The following is a 12,822-nucleotide window of genomic DNA, read 5'->3' as shown; positions in this document are numbered from 1 at the left end:
ATTTCAATTTAGTTTATTATGGGAAGAAACTAAGAAAAAAGGTTGTGTTCTGTCAAGTAAACATAGATTCCCTGTTGAGAACCAATATAGAATTGTAGGAAAATGGTTTTAAAAATTCTAGCATTTTCAGGGGAGGACCCCCTGACCCCTGACAGATTGTGCACCTCCAATTTTATCAGGCGCCCATGAATAGACCTACAGGTATGATTGAAGAATGAAGCAGGTGCTTTGATACACATACAGCAGCTTTTAACTACTCCATTGTCAATACTAATCAAATCAGTAGGCCTATATCAATATATTTTAATTAAGAGTCTATTGAAGCACCCATGCGACAATCTAATTAACAAAATCTGTCAGTTTGTTTTTTGCGACTCAATCCACCGCATCCGCCTATATCGGCCTTCCGCATCTGCCGTGGAAAGTGGCAGAGCGACAGCTCTGTTAGTCAGACCAGCAGGAATCCCAAAAATCGGTCTTCTCACAAAAAATGTCTGTAATGCCGAGCGGTTTGGCCACTAAGGAAAGATGAGACTCTCACAAACAAAATGGCGTATTCCGTTTTGCTCTACAACCCTCACAACAGTCACAGAACTCGTCTGAAGGTAACCCGGTACTGTTTTTTTAAATGAATGGAAGTATGGAAGTAGTTTTCTGCCAACAACAACCAAATATTTCCTAAGCTTTATTATATGTGACCTGTTTCAAGAACCTAGGTGTATGTCGCACGTTACTACTTCACAGGAGAGGCATTTTAACTTAAACATTTTTTTCATCAAAATGTGCTTTTGGGCAGAAATGCCTTCTGGAACATGTGCGAATACAATTGTTAAATTACATACCTAGTTGGTTTAGCCAACAAAAAAGTCAGGAACCTTCCCGCTAGCCATGATTGGATGAGAGAATGGATGGGCTGGACATGCTGAGAGATGAGTTCAGATTGGTCTGCCATGTAGCATCTTATGTCTTTAACATGAGCTTCTCATATGTGTAGATAATCCTTGCTAACGTGGCTTTTTTGAAAGATGAGGAGAACTGCAAGTGTTGCTACTGCTCTCAATAACATTGCTGCCCTAAATTTATCAGGCGCTATCGACAAAGGTCAGTGGGGAAAAGTTGTGATGGACTACTTTCTGGAGGACGATCGTGCCATGCTGACTCTCTCGGACTCCGAAAATGAATTAGACGATGAGGAAATCCCTGATTAAGTAAAAAATATATATATTTGAATCAGACATTGTAGTCTTCTGATGACAGTAATGGGGAATAAACAATGATCAACAGTGTTGTTCTCATGGAAGAAGTCGACTCAGTTTCGAAATCTGTGGAATTTCCTACTTTCGTCAGAAACTCTTTTTCATTGAAAAGTTATAGCGTACAATTCCATTTGAATTGCTATTTATAGCCTAATATTAGCTAGCTAACTAACATCGAACATAGTTGGTTAGCGTGAGCTACCTGCAGATTCATACAGCATTTCATGCATGGTGGCTGGCTATGACAATCACTTTGTATTGCTAGTACCGTATGGGTTGGGATTTATGGTTCATTGTTTAGCTAGCTTGCTAACTTACATGTCTAAACAGAAGACTCCACTTCTGCAGATGATTACATGACCCATCAAGTTAGCCAGGTGAGTCCGGGGGTGATGACGGATATCTGTTGTATTTCATGAACATGTGACCAGGTCTAAACAATAGAGACCCATCTACTTAGCTAGATGTGGCTATAGCATTTCTTTCACATGACTCATCAAGTTAGCCAAGTGTGTCTGGGGGTGATGACGGACATCTGTTGTATTTCATGAACATGTGACCAGGTCTAAACAATAGAGACCCATCTACTTAGCTAGATGTGGCTATAGCATTTCTTTCACATGACCCATCAATTTACAATGGGTCACATATCACTCCTAGATATAGGACAGACACTTTAATACCTAGTTTAATTTTTTTTAGAGACTGTCTGTTTTTACATTTATGAATGTGTTATTCAACGCATTTCTATGGGCTATAGTAATAAAGCCCAAATTCAAAATTGTATCAAATCATTTTTTACATATTTTGGTATGACCATCTTAATGAAGTGGAAAAAGTAGCCAGCAGAGCAATGAGTCTGTTATCGTCTATTTAGCCGACGAATGGCGCATATGGGAAACACAGGTATTACTTGTGGTTGTACCTGTAGATATCAGTGTGACTTGTGGTTTTACCTGTGGCTAACAGTATGACTTGTGGTTGTACCTGTAGCTGGGAGTGATGGAGATGTTGAACCCTCCGTAGCCGTAGAGGAAGGCTGGGTGAGAGCCGTCCAGCTTCAGGCCCTTCTTATGGACAATAAACATGGGGATCTCTGTGCCATCCTTACTGGGGTAGAATACCTGGAGACAGATACACACTGAGTGCAGAAAACATCCTCTTTCCATGACAGATTGTCCCGGTAAATCCAGGAGAACGCTATGATCCCATGAATCCACTTCAATCAGTGTAGAAGGGTAGGAGAAAGGTTAAAGAAAGATTTTAAGCTATGAAACAATTGAGACATGGATTGTATATGTGTGCCATTCAGAGGGTGAATGAGCAAGACAAAATATTTAAGTGCCTTTGAATGGAGTATGGTAGTAGGTGCCAGGAGCACCGGTTTGAGTGTGTCAAGAACTGCAACACTGCTGGATTTTTCACACTCAAGATTTTTCCGTGCTTATCAAGAATGGTCAACCACCCAAAGGACATCCAGCTAACACCTTGTAGTCCATGCCTCGACGAATTTAGGCTGTTTTGAGGGCAAAACGAGGTGCAATGCAATATTAGGTGTTCCTAATGTTTTGTACACTCCGTGTATACACATTCGGGTGGATATATTTGACCAACGTTTCATCTTTAGCCGAAATGTTGGTCAATTAAATCCACTTTCTTTTTCATTGGCACAGTATGTGAAAGGATACCATCCTTTGAGGGGTCATCATGTACATGTAATATGGTAGGTATCTCACCTGAGTGGTCTGGTAGTCAGAGGGGTCAAAGCCCTTGACGGTGACTTCCCGGAACACGTGGGGATGCAGGGGCTCCTTGGTCAGGTCACAGTGATAGATAACGGCTGGACGGAACAGAGAGGAGGGACAGGTCATTTCATCTTTTTCAGATTCAGTTTATTTGTAGAAAAATCACATGTGAATTACATTTGTACATTACAAGAGACAAGAGAGAGGAAGGGGGTGAAATAGTAGAAAGTGTGTGTGTGTGTGTGGGGGGGGTGTTATCTGGCAAGAGGAAGGAGGTGAAGCAGTAGAACATCTGTGCGCGTGTATGTGCGCGTGTATGCATGTGTATGGGTCTCTAACTAAGAATTGAGGGAAATATGATAGCCTAGCGAGGAAGGAGGTGAAGCAGCATTTCATTTATTTATTTTATTTAACCTTTATTTAGTTAGGCAAATCAGTTAAGAACAAATTCTTATTTACAATGACGACCTACCTCGGCCAAACCCTAACAACGCTGGGCCAATTGTGCGCCGCCCTATGGGACTCCCAATCACAGCTGGTTTCGAACCAGGGTCTGTAATGGCGCCTCTAGCACTGAGATGCAGTAGAAGATCTCAGAGTCCTTATTGCATCTGCTGAAGCCCACCACAGTGTGTGTGTGTGTGTGTGTGTGTGTGTGTGTGTGTGTGTGTGTGTGTGTGTGTGTTTTTGTCTGTCTGTGTCTGATTCACTGGTGGCACCAACTTTTTCAGTTGACGGCACCAGCACATGATTTGGTCGAACCAATTTTGTGCCGCTGCGCAGCGATAATGTCCTGACCTGTGTCCCATAATGTGCCTGGATTCATTCCAAACCAGGCTAAAATTGACAAACCATTTTTTTTATAAAAAGGGTGTCATTTTTTAGGGATTTTGAAGTCACTCTACAGTTGTAGTACACTATGAAAGCAGTTTTATCTTTTGGTAAATTTAGTTTTCCTGGTTTTGTTTTTCTAGGTTTCAGAGTTTTTATTCGGGGGGGGTTCTAAGCTAACATATGGAATTGTTTTAAGATGGTCATACCAAGCATCATTTAGATATTTGATTTTGAATTTTAAGAAATCTTACGGTATCAAAAAAATAGATACACAAAATATGGAATGGAAATATTGAATTTGGCATTACTGGTATTAGCCCATACAAACGTATTGCATAACGTATTCACTACATGGAACAACAGACAGCCCCCCCCAAAAAAGCTGAAGGAAGTTTGTTCTGAAGTGTCTGTCCTATATCTGAGAGATATAAGAAAGATCAGCCAGAGCATGGACTTAAACCCATTCAAATATCTCTGGAGATCTGTAAATAGCTGTGCAGCGACACTCCCCATCCAACCTGACAGAGCTTGATAGGATCTGCAGAGAAGAATGGGAGAAACTCCCCAAATACAGGTTTGCCAAGCTTGTTGCGTCATACCCAAGAAGACTTGAGGCTGTAGTCGCTGCCAAAGGTCCTTCAACAAAGTACTGAGTAAAGGATCAGAATACTTGTGTAAATGTGATTTCAATTATTTACTTTTATTTTTATTAAAACTATTCTAAAAACCAATTTTTGCTTTGCATTATGGGGTATTGTGTGTAGATTGATGGGACAAAAACGATTTAATACATTTTAGAATAAGGCTGTAACGTAACAAAATGTGGAAAAGTCAAGGGGTCTGAATACTGTCCGAATGCACTGTAGTTCCATTCATTTTTTAACTGGCCAAAATGGAAAACCATTGTGTTTGTGAGTCAGCTTTCAATAGAGTGTTCATAATAGTTTGTCGGCCAAACCTTTTGGACGCTACTGACGTTTTTGTGAGAAGACCGAGTTTCAGGATGTCTCATGGTCTGATAAACACTGCTCTAGCTCTGCCACCTTGCACCACAGATGCGGAAGGACGACATCGGCGGATGTGGTGGATTGAGACGCAGCCCATTGAGACGCAGCCCAGGTTAAAGCACATTTGAGGTCTGAGAACAATCAAAATATTTTTGGGCGGGAGCGTCCAAGAACACGTTGTGTTTGGCTAGCAGTGTTTTTGTACTATACAGTGTAGGCTACATGTGATGGCAGAGTTTCCAAAACAAATGCGCTGTCATTGAAACAAATAATCATGATATCAGTCTGCCAGGTAGGCCTACTCTTTCGTCAACATTTAACTGAGAAGGTTTTTTGGGATGCCTTTAGAAATGTATATTCAAACAGTGCACGGTGACAAGATTCAACCAAGACTTCAGATTTCATTTCATTTTTTAAATTCGGCCTCCTGGTCTGCATATCCATTGTGTTTGAATACATCTTGATAAGAAAAGCACATTGTAAACCAAAAACTAACATGAACAAAAACAACACTTATTTTCTCCACTGGCACCCTAGCGACCAATTAAGAATAGGTGTTGCACAAATGTGAGTGCTTGGGTCGCAGTTTTGAGCCCTGGTCTTTGATAGCCTACCTGGCGAGAGGAAGGAGGTGAAGTAGTAGAAGATCTCAGAGTCCCTCTTGCGTCCGGTGAAGCCCACCACAGAGCCCACGTCCAGGGGGAAGGTCCTGAGCTCCTCCCCCGAGCTCAGACGGTACATCTTAAGGACGTTCTTCACATCGTGCAGGAAACACACGAACAGGAGGCTGGAGTAGGTACAGGTGGCAAACACTGGGAGAGGGAGTGAATGAGAGAGAGCGCAAGAAGGGTTAGTCAAACAATCTACATTTTAAAAAACCATGATCATGTGGATAACAGAATACTCCTAGAGAGTATATAGCATTTGTTATTTACTGAGGACCTGATCAAAACCAATAGAGACTGACTGTCGGTCTGGTAGTGCTCCAGTCCTCCCTGTCATAATTAGCAACAGAGGACATGGAACGCATATTATGTCCCGTAGTGTGGTTAATGTAAATCACTTAATTTATGTTCCTTTAACTCCCCTGAATACCTCTGTCAATCTGGCAGCTACCCATGTCAAGATTGGTTTATTGAATGTAAGATATCTAAATAATAAGTAATTTGGCATTACTGGTATTAGCCCATACAAACGTATTGCATAACATTCACTACATGGAACAACAGACAGCCCCCCCCCCCAAAAAAAAAAGCTGAAGGAAGTTTGTTCTGAAGTGTCTGTCCTATATCTGAGAGATATAAGAAAGATCAGCCAGAGCATGGACTTGAACCCATTAATTTATGTTCCTTTAGTTCATATGCAATGATTTTATTATTTCCACTGACATTGACAGTGTTTTCCACAAGCACATGGAGTAGCCAGCCAAATAGAAAAAGTAGCCAGCCTGGTTCCCCCGGGCATTTTTTTTGTTGCAGAACAGGCACTATTTTGGTGGCCTCTGGTACATTGAAATGCTAGATTGTATTTTCAACCAGCAACTATCAGGAAATAACACTGATTACACATTTTCACTTTTACAGTGTTAGTTTAATCAGCTGTTGTACAATTTGTTGTACAAAGCAAATTAGGGAGCCGAATGAACAGCTCTTACCGATGCAATTCAGTAGGCTACTGACGATTCACTCACTTTAACGCCACTGTCTGGCAAGTCCTGTTGGACTTCATATCGAAAATACAAACGAGATCTTTGCTTTATATACGATACCATGAATATATAACTATGTTGTATGATTTATGACTGGAAAGGATATACGAGATCGACTTTATTCAGTCAGTTCGATACCTGGCTACATATGAAACACGCCAGAGTCCAACATTAACTTTTCTCACTGGCTCAGTCGGCCAAAACTCTACTGGCCCGAACAGAATTTCTACTGGTCTGGAAAAGGTGTAGTTCTTAAATGCAGGACCTATAGCAGAGGTAGGCAACCCTGGAAGACCAGGTGTTTTATTTTTAAATTTGATTTATTTCACCTTTATTTAATAACCAGGTAGGAGAGTTGAGAACAAGTTCTCATTTACAATTGCGACCTGGCCAAGATAAAGCAAAGCAGTTCGACACATACAACAACAGAGTTACACATGGAGTAAACAAACATACAGTCAATAATACAGTATAAACAAGTCTATATACGATGTGAGCAAATGAGGTGAGATAAGGGCGGTAAAGAAAAAAAAAGGCCATGGTGGCAAAGTAAATACAATATAGCAAGTAAAACACTGGAATGGTAGATTTGCAGTGGAAGAATGTGCAAAGTAGAAATAAAAATAATGGGGTGCAAAGGGGTGACCAGAGAGATATACCTGCTGGAGTGTGTGCTACAGGTGGGTGATGCTATGGTGAAAAGCGAGCTGAGATAAGGGGGGACTTTACCTAGCAGGGTCTTGTAGATGACATGGAGCCAGTGGGTTTGGCGAAGAGTATGAAGCGAGGTCCAGCCAACGAGAGCGTACAGGTCGCAATGGTGGGTAGTATATGGGGCTTTGGTGACAAAACAGATGGCACTGTGATAGACTGCATCCAAATTGTTGAGTAGGGTATTGGAGGCTATTTTGTAAATGACATCACCGAAGTCGAGGATTGGTAGGATGGTCAGTTTTACAAGGGTATGTTTGGCAGCATGAGTGAAGGATGCTTGCGAAATAGGAAGCCAATTCTAGATTTAACTTTGGATTGGAGATGTTTGGGTCTGGAAGGAGAGTTTACAGTCTAACCAGACACCTAGGTATTTGTTGTTGTCCACATATTCTAAGTCAGAGCCGCCCAGAGTAGTGATGTTAGACAGGCGGGCAGGTGCAGGCAGCGATCGGTTGAAGAGCATGCATTTAGTTTAGTTTAGGTGTGTTGAATTTAGGAAATCACTGAACTGACGCATTAACTAAGTAGCTCAATGTGGTTCCTAGTTGGGACAAAATCCTGCAGTACCTACTGCACTCCCGGAACAGGGTTGCCTACCTTCTCTCTATATTCAGCAATTAATAGGCTACATTTGGTTATAATGATATGTATTAAAAAGCTGTGTAATATAATTTAGCAATGCAAGTCATTACTATATTCTTTAGAATTGCATTGTATTAATTGCATTCATTTTTGTTTCTAAAGCATGTCATTTTGAGAACATTTAAAAATGGGACGCTGCTCCTTTAAGACAAATGTTCCAAGAGATATCTCCATGGCTAAAGTAGGTTAGCCAAGACAAATGTTAGGTCTTTTTGTAGCCTTCTTTCTGCAGGCCATCAACAGTAGCCAGCATATTGCTAGTAGGTTCACTATTGAAGGTTTACTTTTGTAAATAACTTTCCTTAAAATAAAGATGACATGCGCATATTTTCGCTCGGGGGGTTCCTGCAGATGCAGGAATGCCCACATGTAGGAACGCCCCGAATTGCAGGCCGCAATTGCACCCTTCTCGGCCAACGGGCCATCGTTAATGTAGGACCCTGCACGCAAAAGAAAATATATGTGCCAGCAAAGTGGATTTCGAATCCTAGTTACCACATTATATAGGACTTGCAAATGTATGCTCTCTCCCTCCGTGTAAAGAAATTTGATCATGACCACAGCACACGCCCCAGGTACCAAGAGGCGGGACATATGGCAGACTGTCAAACCAGCAGTGTTCCTTGTTATCGCTCACTTTGTGACGGTCAGGTACCTGTCCTATCAATAGGTCGCTAAAAGATGCATGTAGTTTATTCTAAAGGTGGAGGGCTCGGCTGACTTTTCTGACTAGTGAATTGAAAAGTAGCCTAGTTAATTGAAGTGGAAAAAGTATCCAGCTAAAAATGAGTCTAAATAGCTGTATAGCCGACAGCCGGCGCAAGTGGAAAAGGTGGTGGTAAGGTAGCATTCATTTATAGGGACAAGTATAAGTAGCTCTGCGTCTTGGCGAACTTTCGTCATTTGAAAGCCTTATCTTTTGCTTGAACAAGAAACAGCAAACCTTGTATATTTTTAATGTACTACCCTCCTAAACCAAGTACTTTTTTCATTGCAGAATTATCTGACCTGCTATCTTCGGTTATGCCTAAATCTACCATTCAAACGTTTGAAGTCACTTAGAAATGTCCTTGTTTTTTAAAGAAAAACACATTTTTTGTCCATTAAAATAACACCAAATTGATCAGAAATAGGGTGTAGACATTGTTAATGTTGTAAATGACTATTGTAGCTGGAAATGGCTGATATTTTAAATGAAATATCTACATAGGCCCATTATCAGCAACCATCACTCCTGTGTTCCAATGGCACGTTATAGGACAGAGCAAACTGCCTTTAACCAGAATAGAAAAAGGAGTGGGAGGTCCCGGTGCACAACTGAGCAAGAGGACAAGTACATTAGTGTGTCTAGTTTGTGAAACAGACGCCCCACAAGTCCTCAACTGGCAGCTTCATTAAATAGTACCCGCAAAACACCAGTCTTAACATCAACAGTGAAGAGGCGACTACGGGATGCTGGCCTTCTAGGCAGAGTTGCAAAGAAAAAGCCATATCTCAGACTGGCCAATAAAAATAAAAGATTTAAGATGGGCAAAAGAACAGACACTGGACAGAGGAAGATTGGAAAAAAGTGTTATGGACAAACAAATATAAGTTTGAGGTGTTCAGACCACAAAGAAAAACATTTGTGAGACGCAGAAAAAATGAAAAGATGCTGGAGAAGTGCTTGACGCCATCCTTCAAGCATGGTGGAGGCAATGTGATGGTCTGGGGGTGCTTTGGTGGTGGTAAAGTGGGAGATTTCAAATCAAATCGGTCACATACACATGGTTAATGCAGATGTTAATGCGAGTGTTACGACAGTGCAGTGATATCTAACAATTTCACAACCAATACCTTATACACACAAGTGTAAAGGAATGAATAAGAATATGTACATATAAATATATGGATGAGCGATGGCCGTGCAGTATAGGCAAGATGCAGTAGATGGTATAGAGTACAGTATATACATATGAGATGAGTAATGTAGGGTATGTAAACATATAAAGTGGCAATGTTTAAAGTGACAAGTGATACATTTATTACATCCCATTTAATTATTAAAGTGTCTAGAAATTTGAGTCAGTATGTTGGCCGCAGCCACTTAATGTTAGTGATGGCTGTTTAACAGTCTGATGGCCTTGAGATAGAAGCTGTTTTTCAGTCTCTCGGATGTGTACAGGGTATCTTGAAGAAGGAAGACTATCACTCCATTTTGCAACGCCATGCCATACTCTGTTGGAGCCAATTTCTCCTAGAATAGGACAATGACCCAAAGCTCCAAACTATACAATAACTATTTAGGGAAGAATCGGTCAGCAATTATTCTGTTTATAATGGTGTGGCTCGTGCAGTCACCGGATCTCAACCCTATTGAGCTGTTGTGGGAGCAGCTTGACCGTATGGTACGTAAGAAGTGTCCACCAAGCCAATCCAACTTGTGGGAGGTGCTTCAGGAAGCATGGGGTGAAATCTCTTCAGATTACTTCAACAAATTGACAACTAGAATGCCAAAGGTCTGCAAGGCTGTAATTGCTGAAAATGTAGGATTCTTTGACGAAAGCAAAGTTTGAAGGACACTATTATTATTTCATTTAAAAATCATTATTTATAACCTTGTCAACGTATCGACTATATTTCCTATTCATTTTGCAACTCATTTCATGTATGTTTTCATGGAAAACAAGGGCATTTCTAAGTGACCCCAAACTTTTTAACGGTAGTGTACACAAGATGAATGCCTTGAAATGAGTGATGAGAACTACGTAACACTGGAAAGAGAAACTAAAAAGCGGAAGGGTACCATCAAAGTTAACGAACCTGACATTAATTAACTTAAGAGAATAAGTTGTTGAGCAGATCACTACTTGATATACAGACTAGATCAATGCACGGAAATCTGGTGCTTAATGGAAATAGAGGATGAAGGTGAAGATCCAGAGAGAATGGGGAAAGAATTCATGGTTAAAGCAGATCCCAGGCGGCACGGTTTACCAATTTAAACTCTAACTCTAGAGGACAGCGATATGAGAGCCCAATCGTTGCCAAATATACATCCTTTTAGTGCTGTCCCCGACTAAATTAAATCTTGGTCAACCGAAAGTAATCTGTTCTTTCGACCAATTGATTGGTGGAAATGTTTAAACATGTATTTTTCCATATATAGACACACGTAAGGTGTTTTAATAAAATCAACTACATGCATTGAACTTGTCTGATGATTTAAGCTTCCTGTTTTGATGAAATGAGACACATGTACCCCTTTTTCCTCCCCAATTTTGTAATATCCAAATAGGTAGTTACAGTCTTGACTGTACAGGAGTTGCAGTGATGGGACTCGGGAGAGGTGAAGTTCGAGAGCCACACGTCCTCCGAAACACGACCCTGCCAAGCCGCACTGCTTCTTGACACACTGCCCGTTTATCCCAGAAGCACCAATGTGCTGGAGGAAACACCGTACTACTGGCTACCGAAGTCAGCGTGCATGCGCCCGGCCCGCCACAGGGAGTCGCTAGAGCGCGATGGGACAAGGACATCCTGGCCGCCCAAACCCTCCCCTAACCTTGACGATGCTGGGCCAATTGTGCTCCGTGGCTTCCGTCTGGCCTCTCTACCATAAAAGCCTGATCGGTGAAATGCTGCAGATGGTTATCCTGTTTTCTCATTTCCACAGAGGTACTCTGGAGCTGTGTCAGAGTGACCATCAGGTTCTTGGTCACCTCCCTGACCAAGGCCCTTCTCACCCGATTGCTCAGTTTGGCCGGGCGGACAGCTTTAGGAAGAGTCTTGGTGGTTCCAAGCGTCTTCCACTTAAGAGTGATGGAGGCCACGGTGTTCTTGGGGACCTTCAATGCTGCAGAAGTGCCGACACAATCCCGTTTCAGAGCTCTACGGACAATTCCTTCAACCTCATGGCTTGGTTTTTGCACTGTAAACTGTGGGACCTTATATAGACAAGTGTGTGACTTTCCAAAGCATGTCCAATCAATTGAATTTACCACAGATGGACTCGAATCAAGTAAAACCATCAAGGATTAATGGAAACAGGATGCACCTGAGCTCAGTCGAGTCTCAGAGCAAAGGGTCTGAATACTTATGTAAACAATAAATGTTTCTAAAAAAACAGTTTTTGCTTTGTCATTTTTTTAATTTAATTCATTTTAGAACAAGGCTGCAATGTAACAAAATGTGGAAAAAGTCAAAGGTTCTGAATACTTTCCCGAATGCAGTGTATAATAGGCGAAACACAGAGAAGATGCCCGCTACAGGTTCACAATGGTGTATGTTGGTGCATAAAGCCGAGAGAGCTATGGGAGTGTTAAGAGTTATTTTGAGTCCAAACTGTTGCAGAAGACTCTTTATTTACCCCCGCCAGCTGTCCTGCTAGGCACCACAATGCCAAGTCCTCATATTTTCCTCAGAGATTAAGCTTTTCCCCTACATGAGAACCTCACTCGAGAACCCTTATCCAGGTATGTTGAGAATGTTGGAATAAATTTCACTTTTCTGTTTCTAATTTCCTTTGTTACTGCATACATGCACACACATGCCATTTTATCAAGGCTTTTGGATCCTGGAAAATTGTATATTTTTTTGTTTACCTAATATGACTTTCTCTTGGACACCTTCTGAATGACAGGTAACATCTCAATAAACCTGGGCACACCTGGAACTACCCCCTCTCGTTGTCGGAGAGTTAGAGTATGCATTCGGCATCATCTTCAAGGATGATGGATGCACACTTAGTTCTTTTGAGTGCACTGTAACCAGTAGTTTTAAATCTTGTTAATAAAATTCAACCCGATTGTGGGACGCCTCAGTGTGCAGTAATTTAGATTAGACCGAACTACACCACAAGCCTGTAAAGTCGTTGTCAGCAATTGATGTTCAAATATAATCCATTGAAACAACTTGTATTGAAATGAAGAAATGTC

General features: G+C 41.3%; 1 protein-coding gene across 1 annotated transcript in view; it reads right to left on the bottom strand.

Annotated features, from left to right (window-relative positions):
• Positions 1-12,822, bottom strand: part of LOC139406947 (prolyl endopeptidase-like) — a 51,304-nt gene that overhangs the window by 14,863 nt on the left and 23,619 nt on the right. Inside the window, exons 9-11 of the mRNA XM_071150135.1 lie at positions 5,457-5,654; positions 2,993-3,096; positions 2,244-2,380 (exon numbers count right to left, since the gene is read on the bottom strand). Of these exons, the coding sequence (XP_071006236.1) occupies positions 2,244-2,380; positions 2,993-3,096; positions 5,457-5,654 (439 nt within the window). The remainder of the gene's footprint in view (positions 1-2,243; positions 2,381-2,992; positions 3,097-5,456; positions 5,655-12,822) is intronic.

The sequence above is a fragment of the Oncorhynchus clarkii genome, chromosome 4 (genome assembly GCF_045791955.1).
Source record: "Oncorhynchus clarkii lewisi isolate Uvic-CL-2024 chromosome 4, UVic_Ocla_1.0, whole genome shotgun sequence".
In the NCBI taxonomy this organism is placed as follows: domain Eukaryota; kingdom Metazoa; phylum Chordata; class Actinopteri; order Salmoniformes; family Salmonidae; genus Oncorhynchus; species Oncorhynchus clarkii.
Note: the sequence above shows the minus strand (reverse complement) of the source record. Positions and strands in the feature narration are given on the sequence as shown.